Source organism: Mchenga conophoros, linkage group LG12 (genome assembly GCF_057382185.1).
Source record: "Mchenga conophoros isolate Kocher_MC1m ecotype Shallow Benthic linkage group LG12, M_conophoros_male_GT1.1, whole genome shotgun sequence".
NCBI classification, from domain to species: Eukaryota; Metazoa; Chordata; class Actinopteri; order Cichliformes; family Cichlidae; genus Mchenga; species Mchenga conophoros.
Genome location: NC_140537.1, coordinates 30,898,344 through 30,914,768, shown reverse-complemented (window position 1 = coordinate 30,914,768; position 16,425 = coordinate 30,898,344). Strand labels below are relative to the sequence as shown.

The 16,425-nt window shown below is 37.4% G+C and overlaps 1 protein-coding gene across 1 annotated transcript; it reads right to left on the bottom strand.

Moving 5' to 3' along the window:
- Positions 1 to 3,347: 3,347 nt before the first annotated feature.
- Positions 3,348 to 15,122, bottom strand: ptgs1 (prostaglandin-endoperoxide synthase 1). Its single transcript, XM_085295218.1, has 11 exons — positions 15,018 to 15,122; positions 14,851 to 14,937; positions 12,298 to 12,414; positions 11,560 to 11,700; positions 11,147 to 11,290; positions 10,894 to 11,075; positions 10,707 to 10,790; positions 8,658 to 8,904; positions 5,704 to 5,990; positions 5,120 to 5,267; positions 3,348 to 4,130 (listed from the first exon to the last, which is right to left on the bottom strand). The coding sequence occupies exons 1-11, from the start codon at positions 15,022 to 15,024 to the stop codon at positions 3,781 to 3,783; spliced, it is 1,794 nt and encodes a 597-aa protein (XP_085151344.1). The 5' UTR covers positions 15,025 to 15,122; the 3' UTR covers positions 3,348 to 3,780.
- Between the last annotated feature and the right edge of the window lie 1,303 nt (positions 15,123 to 16,425).

The window sequence follows — 16,425 nt, the reverse complement described above, 5'->3', positions numbered from 1 at the left end:
TTATTATTTCGTGACAGTAACATTTAATTTGTATTCACAGAAGTTGAATTATGCATGCTGTATTATGATGTCATCTCATTGCCCTGCAGCCACCTAACAACAGATGAAAACGACTTGTTTTTAGCCTTTATGCACCTTTAACACCTTATTGTACGTATTGTACTATTTTCATTTTACGACAAAAACATCTCCTTTATATCCACATCTAATTTATGTCATCAATGGGCAAATTTTTAAAAGCATATTATTAAAATCTACCGCTCCTATTCATCAGTGCAAAAAGGCCCAACACTAATGTAGTATAGGCATGTGCTAGCAATAATAATATACAGAAAATATCCATCCATCCAGCCTCTTCTGCTTATCCTTGTCAGGGTCACAGGGTGGGGCTGGAGCCTGTCCCAGCTACCAGAAAGCGAGAGGCAGGGTACACCCTGGACAGGTCGCCAGCCTGTCGCAAGGCTAACACATAGAGAGATGTACATCCACACCTATTGCTGCTTTAGAATTACCAATTAACCTAACCTCACTAACTGCAGGTCTTTGGACTGTGGGAGGAAGCAGGCGAGAACCCACGCAAACACGTGGAGAACCTGCAAACTCCCCACAGAAAGGCCCCGGCCAGGTGGTGGAATCGAGCTTACAGAAGATATATATACAGAAATATCCTATCTAATATAAATAAATCGTTAATTGTTAAGCAGCTGTTCACTCTAGAGAAATCTAACCATATGACATGTTAAAAGTACCATCAAAGTAATACTCTGTGTGGAAAAATACAGCATGTCTGAAAGGTTACATAAGCCAGTATGGAGCTTTTCATTCAGTAAGTTCAGGTTGATACACAGAAGTAGCAGCGTCCTATTACTATAAATAACTTTGAATTCAGTGTTAGTTATAGTAATATAAATAACTATTTATAATTATTTATCATATTGTTTGAACCTCAGTTATTGCTCAGTTATTCAGCTTGGGTACTGTTATGATACAGCAGTTCTTTTCTCAAAGCAAAGAACTTTTAAATCTAACCACTAAATTCACACATGAAACAGAAGTAACTCTGGCCACCTTTTATGGGGTAAAACTTCCACAGCAGAGTGGAAGTACGTTTCTCACAAGACGAGACGCTACCCTCTGCATCCTGTCAGCCATCGTGTGCAAACAGAACACCTTAGACCTGTGGCGATAGCATGCAAGACTGCAACTTAAAAGCTCATTTAGACAGTAGCAACTTGTAATGTGTTACTGCAATGTCATGAGGGGTTTTGTGGTATGTTCATCGAAGCTTTAGATGTGTTTATTATCGTTATGTTTTGACTTCTGTTTGATTTTACTGCTGTTGGAATCATTTTAATTTTAAATTATTGCTAGGATTGAGATTTTTGGTTGATTCTAGTTTTTTGAAGGATTACATATTTGAGTCATGATTTCGTTTCTGTGGAATATGCAGCCCCTTCTTCCTTCTGTCTTTCTGTATCAGTTTTACTGTCCTCCTGTTCTATCTCAGTGAGTCTGTGTTAAGCTTCATGTTTTAATACTTCACTTTGATGCTCTGTGTTAGTTTTACTTCCTCCTTTGTGATTGTCCCAATTGTCTTCATCTGTGTTTAACTTCTTTCCCTTGTTTCTCATTCTCCAAGTTATCTATCCACCTGGGTTTCGCTGAGAAATCAGCCACACAGGGAACAAGACTGTTGATCATCTGTTAATCTGTTTCTCTCTGGTTAAAGTGGCAAAGTGAATGTCTTTGCCTCTTTTCATGACACGTTGGCTGCTGCTGTGACCCTTAATGACTCACGTGATTGCAGTTGACCTACTGTTGGTGATTTTCAGTCTGATGGATAGACTGCAGGGCCAGGTGCATCTCTCGGGTGTCAGGTCTTTGCTAGATTTAGTTTTTTTTATTTTTAAAGACTATTTTAAACTGTTAATCTGCTATATATGTTTTTAGGCCTGCTGTTTTTTTCCTTTGTCCTTCATTTGGGAGACTTCGCAAGTTTTCAGGCAATAGTCCTTTGGGAAAAATCCAAAGATTTTATGCAATGAAATGGTATTGGGCTGCTAATAATGAAGTGCCTGAAGATACCATTTAAAATTGTTTCTTTGCTGAGTTGTCTGCTATGTATAAGTATGTATATGACACAAAACTGTTTCATCGTTTGGGTTCGGTTCCTTTTTTATGCTTGAATGGTTCATAGGTCAGTGTTAAGCTTTCAGCAAAAAAACAAAAAAACCCCACCTAACCTCAAGGTTTTCTGTTTCAAAATGATACAAGAAAGTCTGGCTTCTTGGAGGCATAATATAAACAACTGAGAGGTGGCCTGTGACCTTTGCACAGTACTGTATGATTCATTTACAGGCTTTCATTTTTACTGCCAGAAATGCAGTTTGATTCGGTAAAACTACTTTTGTTTGTGAGCGCCTGCAAAATCACGTGTTTATCTGAACAAACTGGAACTTGAAACAATCTATGTGTTCATTTAAAAATAAAAAACATCTAAGGACTTGCACAGAGAACCACAGAATGAAGTTACACCCCAAGTATCAATATGCACAAACTGCTTCAGAGCAGATTTTATGTGCCTAAATGTACTGAGGATGTCTTTAAATCTTGAGAAAGAGGAATAAAATGTCATGGTGATAAAACTTATATTATGGTTGATGCTGTCTGTCAGTCTATACTATTTATTGCCACAGAGAATCGAAAACAGAAGTAATAGAAATTACTTTGCATTATCAGGAAATACATTTATAAAATGTAACCCATTAATCTTGGCCTTTGAAAAGATTTAAATCAACTTTTACTCAGGGTTTAATTAAGTCAAGCTTTCTTACTTCATAGAGGTGAATCCTACAATAGGTATAGTAGCACCAGACCCCGTAGGTAATGACAGACAGGTCAGTGTTAGTCAGTGTTGCCAGGATTAAAAAGAAAGCAACCCTCCACCTGTGGCACACACTTCCTGAAAACCAGAGGCTGGGTGATCTTGGCTCGTTTTAATAGGAGTTTAAATTTTGCTTGCTGTGACTTTTTTCTTGTCATACTGACCACTCAAAGAAATTTTGACTATAAATCACATTCTAACCGTATCTTCATACAGCACTTCATAAACTATCCATAGCTAATTTAGACTCAATGGTTAACCTAACATCCATGACTTTGGACTCTGCAAAGAGGATAAAGTACCCGAAGAAAGCAGGCAAACAGGAACATGCAAACTCCCCACAGAACGTCCACATTGCGATTTTATCCAAAAGCTTCCTTCACTCACCACTCCACTAACACGCAGCCTGTGATTTTTAATCTACTCAAGAAAGAAACACACATAGTTTGCCAAAACACTTTGATTTATTCGTAAAATCTCCTGTTATTATTGAATGACAGTGTTTCTCAGAGATTAAAAGCTCATTTTGATCAAAAATAACACATCAATCTTTGGTGTCTCTCACATTTATTTTTTGCACTTTAAAAATACACAAGTTTTCCTTCTTTTTAAAATGTAAAAAATATCATCTTATTCAAAAGCCTGCAAATTAAAGCATGTAAAAAAAAAAAGAAATCAAGGTTTAGAGGAACTGTGGTGCTGAGTATCAAGTCATATATGGGTCACCAGATCCGATTCGATGGTTTGTCATCTTTATTTCTATGAGGTAGACCTCCCTAAATTTTTGGCACATCATTCACTGCTGGCAGGGTTACACCTACTGAGTATTAAAATCATCCTTTCTCAGTAAAAGCCAAAAAACTCTGCCTGAGTAGGATAATAATTCAGGTCGGAATTCAAAGTTCAGTGGACGGTTTCCTCGGTTTTGCCTCGTCCTCATTGCGCGGCACATGGAAGTCCACATATGGACACCATTTGCTGTTGAGACACACCAGTTTTTTCAGAGTGGCCGTCTTGACGATATTAAAGCCGGTTTCTCCTCCAAAGGTGCTGGGCTTCCAGTATTCAGGCGAGCAGATTGGGTTTCCAAGCAGGCCTTTCAGTGAAAAGGGAGCACCCATCTCCACCATGCTCTCTCCAAAAATGGCATTAGGACGGATTTTCTCTAGCATTATGCCTGGGTAAAACTCCAGGGCGTCTATGTCACCATAGAGCTCTTCTAAACCTCGGGCTATTTCAGTGTTGTCTGTTTGGAAACAGAAAAATGGCAGGAAATTACTGCAGTGGTTTCATTTAATTCTTGTGTTGCTATAAATGTAAAATAAAAAGAGTGATTTTCTGTTGCTGAACCAATTTTATGTACACTTACCATAGTCTTAATGCCAACAGTTCGAAACTAGTCAAACACTGATTTCATTAGCTACTGGTGCGTTCATTTAATTGTATATAAACATTCATACAAGCACGAAACCCTCAAAATCCACTGATTCTCCAGCAATCTACATGAGGCAACTCAAATTACTCAACATACACTAAATGGTTGTACTGTAAAATTTCAGGCACACATTTAAGTTAGTTTAAATAATTTTTTCATCCAGCACTATCAGCTGAATATTTCTGCTGCTTTGGTTTATAATTTATATTTTTCTTGTCAAAAAGTGTATCCTGCCTCTCACTCAGCTGGGACTACTGCAAAAGGTTTTATTAAAGAAGTTTCAAAAGTGAGTATTTGCTTATATAACACTTTTCTACTCTAGTTGAGCACTATATCCTTTTATAAGCACTTTCTTCTAAAGTGTTTTTTATCTAACACCCACATTTACACTTCAGTGAATGCAGGTTTCTTTCCCAAGGACACTTTGGCATGCAAACTGGAGAGTGGAGCAGCCAGGGATCAAACAACCAACCTTCTAATTATTAGATGAGCTGCTCTACCTCCTGAAGTACAGCCACCCCAACTACTAAGTATCACAATAGAATCAAATTATCATTCTATATGGGATGTGTGAATTTACTGATCATATGTTCAACACAGGAAAAATAAATATATCTAGTAATGCTGTGTGAAAATGCAGACAGTGCCTTGAAAAGCACAGTCCAGTGCTGTTTACACATATGTGCTATGCTGCTGTGTGGTTGACGAAAATGCATGCATACTGTATATTGCATTTTGTGTCACATATGTGTAATGAGTAACAAAGGGGGCATGCATGTGTTCATATTTCTTTAACTTACCAGTTAATTCACCAAAGGACGTGTAAGGCTTCAGGTTAAACCTCTTCCTATATTCATTGAAAGGCTGCACACGTGTAGCTCTGGATTCTCTGATGACCATTTCTGCAACTTTAAGCACCACTTGATGAGAGTTGTGACCTCCTCCTATCTAAAAGTGTGAATATAAGCCACAAAAATGTTTTTTCATGAGCAGTGAGTGACAAACTCTGCTGTTCCATGACAGCTTGCAACACATTCTCAGCCTTGCAACACACAGAAGTACTATACCACTTTGCATTAATCTAATGCTGCTAAAAGACATAACTTGATAGCATTATCACTAATCTCAATTTAGGAAGTAATTGAGAGTTATGAAATGTAGACGTTCAGTGTTTGTGAAAATGTATTGCACTGCATCATCTGTCATAAGTAGCTGCAGTTTCATAACACAGTGAGAACCGATGATTATTGTGATTTATCTTTATTTATAAAACGATAAAGTGTATGAGGCTGATGGTGCTGCTTTCTGTTAACTGATTGACAGCAGCAATGATAAAAATATACATGACCCGTTTCCCGTTTTCTGACTTCTATAATTCTGTTACCTGTCCTGCAATCTGTCGAGAGAATGCATCCACCAGCCTTTCCACCCCGTAATGCATCAGGAGGGAGGTGTTGTATAAAAACTGAGAGTATGGTATTTCTTCTCCCTCTATGACAATGCTGTCGGGCATCAGAGGGTGCCAGTGGTACAGGTGGCAGAACTCCAGGGCGATTCGATTGCTGTACTGGAAACGTGTATTGAAGAGCAGCTCTGGGTCAAACTTCAAGTCCAGCATGTAGCCACTCAGGTGCTGCACATACTCTTCTATTATAATGTTGATGATCTCACCTGAGGGAGAAATACAAAAATTAGCTTCGATTTGTGGAAAAATAATATTATTTATCTTCATGTTTAGTAATTAACGAAACACTGAAACAGTGAACAGTGTCAAATTCATAAGTGGTTTGTTGGTGAATAAATGGCGTCTTCTTGTGGTTTGAACAACAAAACAGTGATCGGCAGACACATCAAACAAAGCCAGAAAAAGAACAGCAACCGTGCACATGTAGTGATCGTGGCATCACCTTCTCAAAGCAGAGCACAAACCTTTAAATTTACAACCTCAAACTTCAAATCTCACAGCGCTAAGGCTGAAGCACTGCCATAAACAGGACACAGCAAATGACTTTAATAAACATTAAAATAACTCTTAGACCTGCCTTTTGTTGTATACTGAGAGTATATGGACATTTTTCTGATTTATGCCTCAGAATTGAATCAGAAAACACCCAAGCTCATATGTGGCCTTTTATCTTAATATACAGCGGGGAAAATAAGTATTTGACACATCAGCATTTTTATCAGTAAGGGGATTTCCAAGTGGACTATTGACACAACATTTCCACCAGATGTTGCCATCAAGCCAAATATTGAAGTCATACAATCAAATCAGAACATATAAGTATACAAGTTAAACCATAATAAATAAAGTGAAATGACACAGGGAATAAGTATTGAACACACTTTATTCAATACTTTGTAGAAAAGCCTTTGTTGGTGATTACAGCTTCTAGACGCCTCTTGTATGGATAGACCAGTCGTCTGCATTGCTCAGGAGTGATTCTGGCCCATTCTTCCACACAAACGGTCTTTAAATCTTGAAGGTTCCTTGGGCCTCTTTTATGAACTTTAATCTTCAGTTCTCTCCATAGATTTTCTATGGGATTTAGGTCAGGTGATTGACTGGGCCATTCAAGCAACTTGATTTTCTTTCTTTGAAACCACTTCATTGTTTCCTTGGCCTTGTGTTTGGGATCATTGTCTTGCTGAAATGTCCACCCTCTTTTCATTTTTAGCTTCCTGGTAGATGGCAGCAGATTTTTATCCAGAATGTCCCGGTACATCTCTCCATTCATCCTGCCTTCAATAATATGAAGTCTGCCAGTACCCCTTGCTGAAAAGCAGCCCCAAACCATGATGCTTCCACCCCCAAACTTGACTGTTGGTATGGTGTTCTTGGGGTGGTGAGCAGTGCCATTTCTTCTCCAAACATGGTGTGTAGAATGACTGCCAAAAAGTTCAATTTTGCTTTCATCTGACCATACTATAGTCGTCCAATAATCCACAGGCTTCTCCAAATGCTGTTGCGCAAATTTTAACCGAGCCTTGACATGCTTTTTGTTCAGCAATGGAGTCTTGCGTGGTGAGCGTGCATGGATGCCATGGCGGTTCAGTGCATTGCTTATAGTTTTCTTTGAAACAACAGTACCTGCTGATGCAAGGTCTTCCTGAAGTTCTGTCCGAGTGGTTCTTGGCTCTTGGAGAACCCTCCTGATTATTCTTTGGACTCCTCGGACAGGGATCTTGCGTGGAGCACCTGATCGTGGCAGGTTTATGGTGAACTGATGCACTTTCCATTTCCGGATAATGGCCCCCACAGTGCTCACAGGAACATTCAGCATTCTGGAAATGCACCTATAACCATTCCCATCAAAATGCTTTTCAACGATAAGATTACGAAGATCTTGAGAGAGTTCTTTGCTTTTACCCATCATGAAGTCTTTCCTGTGTGCCTTCTGGGTAATGAGGAGCCTTTATAGGCCATCAATTAGGACTAAAGCAGCTGATATCAATTAGTACTGATAGGGGACAGGATTTCTCTATCAATACTGACAGATTTCAGGTGATCTCCTGGCTTTCTATGTCATTTTGCCCCTTGTTATCTCCATGTATTCAATACTTATTCCCTGTGTCATTTCACTTTATTTATTGTGGTTTAACTTGTATACTTATATGTTCTGATTTGTTTGTATGACGTCAATATTTGGCTTGATGGCAACATCTGGTGGAAATGTTGTGTCAATGGTCCACTTGGAAATCCCCTTACTGATAAAAATGCTGATGTGTCAAATACTTATTTTCCCCGCTGTATGTGTATCATATGAAAAATGTACTGGCCAAGAGCCTGAAATATGTTTTGTGCTGAGTAACTGTTTTGGTGTGTGGCCCTTTCACTCAAGTAAAATCATAATCCTGCTCAGGTGATAAAATTGATGACACAATAATATTTCTATACATAATTTAAGGTATAAATTAGGTTTGACTTAACATTTTGACTTAATGTAGACAAGTGATAATTACTTTGCATAGTCCCTAAAATGACAAGCTAAAATATAACCTTTCATTCAAGTGCTTCATCCAGGCTGTACAGAATTGCATACTATTCAACTGATTCAATCATATTCAAGCAGAGCCATTTAGGACATTTAGCTATGAATGTCTGCAGAAAACTTCATATCAGTCTGTTTTACCAGCAGCGGTTCAACAATAGTCACAAACTGTAGCCAATTACCACTGTAGCCAAAAAGGAAACAAAAAAACAAAAGATATCAACTCACAGACAAGTAGCTGATAAAGATGTACAAAAAGTGAAAAGACTAGTGTTTTGAATTTACTGTGTTTCACTTACTTTGTGTGTTTCAGTCATTCTCTGATTAAATATTTACTTTTACTCACCAATAATGATGAGTCTGGCTGTCTGGAAAAGCTGCTCATCATCCCAGGTGGGATGTTCTGCCTTTAGGATGTCACAGACTCTGTTATGTTCCCGCAGCCATATGGTGGCATACATGGTTAGACCCGGCAGAATGCCAAATACCTCCTGACCGATGGCCAGACGCTTGTCTGCTGGGATGTTTTCAGGATACACCATGTGCACTGGGACCTCAGACACTGTAGGAGGGTACACCTCACCATTTACCAGCTGTGGGTGGAAGAAGAGTTAATTCCAGTGATTTCTTTACTATGTTTACCGACTATATTATAGAAATTAACATATACTAGTGGAATTCATGTAAAATAAAATTAAAAAACAAAAACAAAAATCTGATGGACTATATTTGTAAAGCAACAACATCAAGCTGTTAGATGAAGATGGGTAAAATAAAGAGGCTTCTTAAACTGTTCTGAAGACATGCTGATAAGGTGGCAGTGAAAAAATGGTCACCGATTGAAATTTTGTTTTAACCACTTACCACAGGCATCTAGAAAATCCAACACGATGTTCTCACAAGTTAACATGCTAAAGGAAGTGCAAGCAATCTATATCTGACTCAGTGAACATATACAACACAGAGCTCTGGAGAGTTTTCTTAAAGATGAGGAGGTAAATTTGAATGTAGTATGTTACCCGTATTAGGTACCAACCCTTACAAGATATTGCTGAAACTTACAGGTATTACTTTTTTAAACATTTTACTTGAAAAATAAATATGACTGACTGGAGTTAATAAGTTCAGCATTTGGAAGAAATTTTTTGCTTGTCTGGTACATTAGATCAGATTAACTTCCAAGACTGTCGGTGGTCATGGTTCTCACGGTGACAGTGTAAATCTCATCTGTGATGTTATGCTCACTCTAACCACCTAAATTCAAAAGTGTAAGACTCAAAACCCAATGTCTAATTTTCTAACATATAAGGCTGACAGATTTTCACCTTAAAAAGGACGAGACTCAGAAATCTAAAAAATGTCTGAAAGACCTAAAGACATAAAAAGATAAAGCTTGACATGTTAGACAGCTCAGCTAATTTAGGTTAGGCCAACATTTCGGTTATATTGCCATCTTGTTGCTGTGGCATGGTCTTGATAGCACTTATAATTTTTCTGCTTTTTCATGTGGGTGAAGAAATTTTCTTTAAAAAAAATACACGTGTATGTGTGGACAAAGCTTCATTTTCTGGTGAGAACACCAAGTGAGCATTATATTCCTCATGCTTTCTGAAGGTCATTATCCTTAAAAATCTGAGGAAACTGGGCAAGTGGAAAACAGAAGAAGTGTCAGGCTCAAAAAACAAAAGTCATGTCCTTTAAAAACTAGGGGGAAAAAGAAAGGAAAAAAAATCCAACAAAGATCTAATACAGGACTATCCACTGTTTGCTGAAGCCTCATCAGAACTAGTCTCAGTGTGTGGCTGTCAAGAAGCCATTCTTAAAGGGAGGAAAGGCTGATCTATGCCAAACTGCCAAAGAACTGGACGGAATATCTGTGGCAACAGGTCGTATGGAGCAGTTACTGCTAATTAGAAGTTTTTGGTTCAAACCTTCGCCAATATGTATGGAGGAGGTCAGATGAGAGATACAACAAGTATCTACACCCCTCTGTAAAGCATGGTGGATGCTCTTTCATGGTCTGGGGCTCAACCAGTGGTTTTGGAGATTTCATGAAAATTGATGAAACTATGAACACAGAGATGTTCCACAATATGGAAACAATGGTATTCCTGTTCAAGTATTATTGGAAGTTAATTAAAAAACTAAGCTAAATAGGTTTTTGTTTTCATTCAAGTTTTTAAAAAAATCTTTTTTCTAAATGAAATTAAGTATTTAACTGTGAGTATATAACTATGAATGTATATGACAGTGTTTACAGGTTTGTAGATAGGTGTATGCGTTTAGCTAGTCATACTAATTATGTATGCAAGAAAGCTCAAGCACTTTCTTTTTTCTCTCTAACTTTTTATAAGGTTCTCCCTTTAGTGTTTATATGCAGCTATGTCAGACACACCTGATACTTCAGCTTTCCATCTTTATGAAGCCGAAGTTGATGTTGTCTCACAAGATCTTCTCCATAGATGTTGCTTGCGTCTACCTGTGTGGGTAAAAGAAAAAGAAAGAGGAAAAAAGGCTTACATTTGGTGTAATGAAATGATGTACAACACACATCTTTGTTATGTAGAATGTCAGAAACTCACACCATGCCCCAAACCCTTGGTGAAGCCCCCCTGAACTTTATGGTCTGTCTTGAAGAACTGGTGCGTGAAGTGTTGAGCCATAAAAGCAAACATCAAATTGGTTCCCTGAGGATTTGGCCTAAACTTCTGTCTCTTGAAAAACCTCTCAACTAAGACTTTGGCATCAGGAAGAACAGGTTTACCTGCAGAGAAAGAAACTCTTGAAGCTTTCCACAGAAACACAGTTATGTCTCTTTAGCTGTGTAGGTCTCACCTTTAGCACCCATAGGCAAAGGGCAGTCTTCAGGTATAGGAGGAAGGATCCGAGTGTAGTAGGAGATATTAGAGTAGGACTCCCAGTTAATGTATCCATATTTGGTATTGTAGGTGGGAGGGCTTGGAATAAGGTCACTCCTGACTTTAGGAATAAATGTCAAAGTCATAGGTAAAATGTCTTTATTAGATACATAAATTTAGCTTTATGAACTCTTCTTATATCTTGCAGGCTTTGTTATTTGCAGCTGTTTATCTGGAAATAGGAAATTGTCAAATCCCTATAACGTGAATTTTGAATGAGTTTTATGTGTCATGAGATTTTCTGGGACCTTCTCATTGGTAAAGGAATTATCTAAACATTTTATAGTCTGCTGACTGAGTAACTCATTTAAGAACGTTTATTTCACCTACCTGTCAACACTAATCTCATGAAGGTGTCTCGTAGGAAAGAGTTGTTTATCAGGCTCCAAAACCACGGGAAGTGAGTAAGGATGAAGTGAGTCACGGAAGGACTGGGTTTCAGCATGAGTCGAATTCTGGTCCAAAACTCCGCTACGCATAAAAAAATAAAAGTAAAAATAAAAAAAAACAAAAACAAAACTGTTTTTCATCCTTTAAATGCCAATTGTAAGCCATTTATAAATATATCACTAATGCCTGTATTAATGGGAAACAAATAAATGTATATGTATAACTTTTGTAACATTCGTTTTCTTTATTCATCACATGTAGCAGGTTTAGCCAAAAATCTATCTCTAAAACAACTTTCATAAAATCTAAGCAATGGGGTTGACATTTTGAAAATTGATGTTTCCGAATGTGACACATGCATGCCAACTAAAAACGTTGATAAATATCAGTAAGAATCGCTTAACAAACAGGTTTTGCATTTTGTTTCTTTCAGTGACTCTGACTTCCTCCCTTCACACAAAACCTAAACCTACTCATCTCAACCAAAAACAAATATTGAGAAGATGGTTTCTAAATGCAAAACATCAGCTCTTTTATCTAGTTACTCATGAGTGTTTCCTTTTGACTTATCTATCATAGCTGTGCACAGATAGGATTATCTAAACAAAACTAAGATAAAGGGTTAGCTGTGTACTCCAGATCAACTTGCTCAGTTTGTAAAAAAAATGTTGTACTCACGAATAGTGCAGTTGTCTCCATAAAAGCCAGTGCGAGTGCAGTCACATTTGAAACTGTCTGTACCAAATCGCACACACACTCCTGCATGTTGACAAGGGTAGTAGCAACAGGGATTCACTGCAAACAAGAAAAAAAATCAATGAATAACTTGAAATAAAAAAAAAAAAAGCTAAGCTAAATGATTCGTGGGGTGAGAGTGTGAGGGATACTTGGCTTATTAACATGAGGATATCTATATGAAGCAACGGTTGACATTCAAACAATTAAATGCATATACAGTGTTGTGAAAGATAAAGTTTTTGCATGACTCTATACAGATGGGGAAAATTAAGTGCATTAAAAGGTAACAGTAAGATGCTACTAATTACTGTAATTACTTCACTGTAGAGTAAAAATACCACTGAAACTTACAAATAAACCAGCAATTAATATCAGGGTTGGTGCATCTCAGATCTTAGTAGTGAGCAGTTTTGTACATGTACTGTAGGTATGTCTGTAGAAGACATGGAGTTACAATATTTGGATGTTTTTTTATTACACTAAACAAAAGTCTTTAAATTACGGTTAATTAATTCTGAGAAACGGAACTAGACTTGAGCTTTATCTGCACCTACATTCAAATAGCTTCAGAAAACCCACTGAATATGATTTTAAAAGCCCATTTTAATTAGGCACAGACAGTGTGAAAGTGCAGGATGAATTCAAATACAGCTGCATTTGTGCTTGTTAATGTATGCATGTCTCACTAAGCTTTTCACAGTCCTTAAGCTAAACATTTGCTGAACTCACTTCCCCAAAAATGTAACCAGAGGCATACAGCAAAAGAACCAAAAACAAAACATCAGTGAATTGGGGTGTCCTAGGACAATTAATAAAGGACAGAGTTTGCATTTAGCTTTTAACATAGAAAACATCCCATGTATGAACTGTGAAACTAAAGTTTGACTTAATGGTCTCTAAGCATATAATGTCTACGAATAAACCCAGCAACCTCACTGTGACTTTAACGCTTGCTGTAATATCGCTTCCTCCCCCCCCTTCCTGCTTGCAGAAGTTCAATGAGATAATATGACACTGAAGCATTTTTTCCTCATTAGTTGGAAATGAGTGGATAGTTAAGCATGTCTACCCTTGAATGAACAACAGATAGACTTAGGCGTATCAGTGTGACTTTGTCAAAAAAGTGTGAGGTGGCTCTACACTATTTTTAACAATAAAGTTATTAAAATACTTTAACAATTTACAAAAATACTGCACAGGAAGTATAACGCATTACTCCCGCATGAGTTTGGCAGCACAAAGAACTTCCCCTTAGGTCACAAGGAGGTTGTACCATGTAAATTCTAATGCTATGAGTTGTAAAAATCTACACAGTGGCAACAACATTAAATGTGCACACAATGATAGCGAAATGCGTTTTGTTAGTGCCATCGCTCTAAATGTCACCCTTTTCCCCAGTGTACTGGAGGAAAAAAGCAAGGTCTCCCCACGATCAATAAATTCATGTCCGAATAGTCAGTAATTTGCCCTGTGTACGTCTGTAAAGAAAATGCCCTTGTCTGAAACCAACAGGGGTCACCATTTGTGAGTTTAGGAAAAAGCCTTCTTTTCATCCCTCTGATCCAAAGTTGACCTAATTCATGATGGGTTATTAAATAATTCGTTTTTTCTTATGCATGGAAGCACATTCAAGATAAGAACATTTGGAGATTCCCTGTTTACTGTTGCTGACTATAGTAACTATGTTGCAAGAAGTTTAAATCTGTATGCCTTTGTTGACTTCCTTCCCAAATACCTTCCCTTATCTTGGCTTTCTAAACCATTTTTTCTTTCTTTCTTTGTGCAGAGTACCCTGCCAAATTTCACATGTGCATACAAAACCCTTCTCAACCATATATGAAACATACTAAACAGTGGAACTTAAAGCATTGTCAAGCTCTCAATAGTTCCTCCTGATCTGAAGCTCTCTCTGCACCCATCGTCTTCTGCTGTTGAATGAATGATGAATGAAAAAGGAAACAGATAATTTGCTAACCATCATGTGTGGGTAATGACTGTTACCATGCAACTGTGCTCTGCAGCACATCAATTAAAAGTCATGATAGAAGAATGGATGTTACTCAGAAATGCTGAGATACTTTCATAAATATTGTTTAATAAGCAAACCACTGGCAGAGAGAACACAATACGGGCAGCTTGAGATGTTTGTGAACAGCTGAAGTTTTGTGAGGTGTTACTTTCTGGCAGGAATACCAGGAGTATCAGTGCACTTTCCAATGTGAACTTTCCAGAGCCCTGCAGAGGAATGAATGGAAAAGCTAATTTTGGGTCCCTCAGGCCCCAGCTTTGACTCTTTATGTGCTAAATGTTTAATCAGCAAATATTAGAGTTGGTTTGGTGGTTGCTAATATGCTTGATTAACCTTCATGTAGAAAATGAACAGACTAACACAACAAGAAACGATATGGGAGAAATGATTGTTTACTGAAAATCAAAAGGTCATCAGGATAATCAATCATCATGTCCCATGTTGTAATTAAAGAAACTGCTTACCAACACTTGAGTCACCAGCACATGATGAACTCTCCAGCAGCAGCAACAGCAGCAGGGTGATGAACACCCAGATGAAGATGCTAAATGCTACAGAAGATAATAATAATAATGACACTGAGTTGATGTTTTAAAAACGAGCATTAAGTTTAGATAATTTTAGAACTTACCTTTCATGCTGAGCTAAATAAGAGTCTAAATGTTCTATTACAGTGTTATTCTGCTCTTTCTAATATGTTTGAGAAACAGAGATAGGTTGCTGTCTTCATAACGTGCCATTGAGACCATGCTGATGCAGCTTCACTGGCTTTATAATTAACTATCGGGAAATGGGCGGTAACAAAGCATCCTCCACTTCCTCTATTTAGAATTTCATAGAAAACCCACAGTGTACCACTGGCTTCAAAGCTTTCTGATTGGACAGTCTTACACAGACTGGCAGAAATTCTAACTTCAAAAACTGAAATAGACCCTTTATATATATACATATGTGTGTATATATACACACACATATGTATATATATATACCGTTCAGATCAATGCCGTGAAACCAAACCGCTTTGAGAAAGTTTCAAGGTGTTATATCCCCACCTGCTGGTAAATTTTATTTAGCACCGCATTGTGTGAACTAACAGGGGACATTAGCTCTGTAAAATCAACGCATACTGTGTATACAACCTTAACACCGCATTACGTTTCATTTCAGTGACAATTATGATGCAAAACTGTAGTCAAGCCGCCATTGTTTTTTTTAATTAGCATACACAATTATTTGCACTTCCTGTTGTATGTTCTGTAGTCTAATTGCACCTATCAAAACATAAATAGCCTGCTAGAATTTGACAGCAAAATAGTTTGTTTTGTTTTGTTTTTTCTAAAAACTTGAATTTGGGTGCATAGTTACTTTGTTAGCTTAAGCAACCCTAATCCTAACCCAGGATGTTTCACTCACTGAAGTATGACTAGGAAACAGTGGAGTCACAGGGGTGTAGTTTTTGGAGTGGTTCGTGTGCTTCATAAAACTCATAATCAAACAGTGGTACACGTCTTCTGAAACTGCACCCACACAACAATCTTTTAGAAAGATAAGACAAACATTTTCATAACAAAGTTAGAACCATATCTTTGCTGGATAAATTTGTATTATTTGGTTTATTTGGTGCATAATTTGGTATTGTTTGCTCTTAAGGAGCTTAAAGGCAATGACACACTGTATTTATTTTATTTTATATATATTATGGTAAACATCAACATCCATTCAGGCAGGTTTTTAACCAAAAACCAAATACATTAATACATACGTACAGTACAGCCCCAAACATAAATAAAGTAGTTTACTCAGGTAAAAAGTTGATTCTTCAGTTGTTTTCACTTGTATTACCAGTAAAGACTTTAAGACTGCCTAATCATCATACATAAAAATAAAATACCAGAATATGGGCTTCTCCTAAACTTATTATTGGCCCTTGTGTTTAGATAAAGTTTGTGTTTCTTTTTAATTATTGTGAATACTTTAGTTGTCCGAGAAGTAAGAAATGATTATAAGGATCTACTATTGGATAAACATATGTATTGACA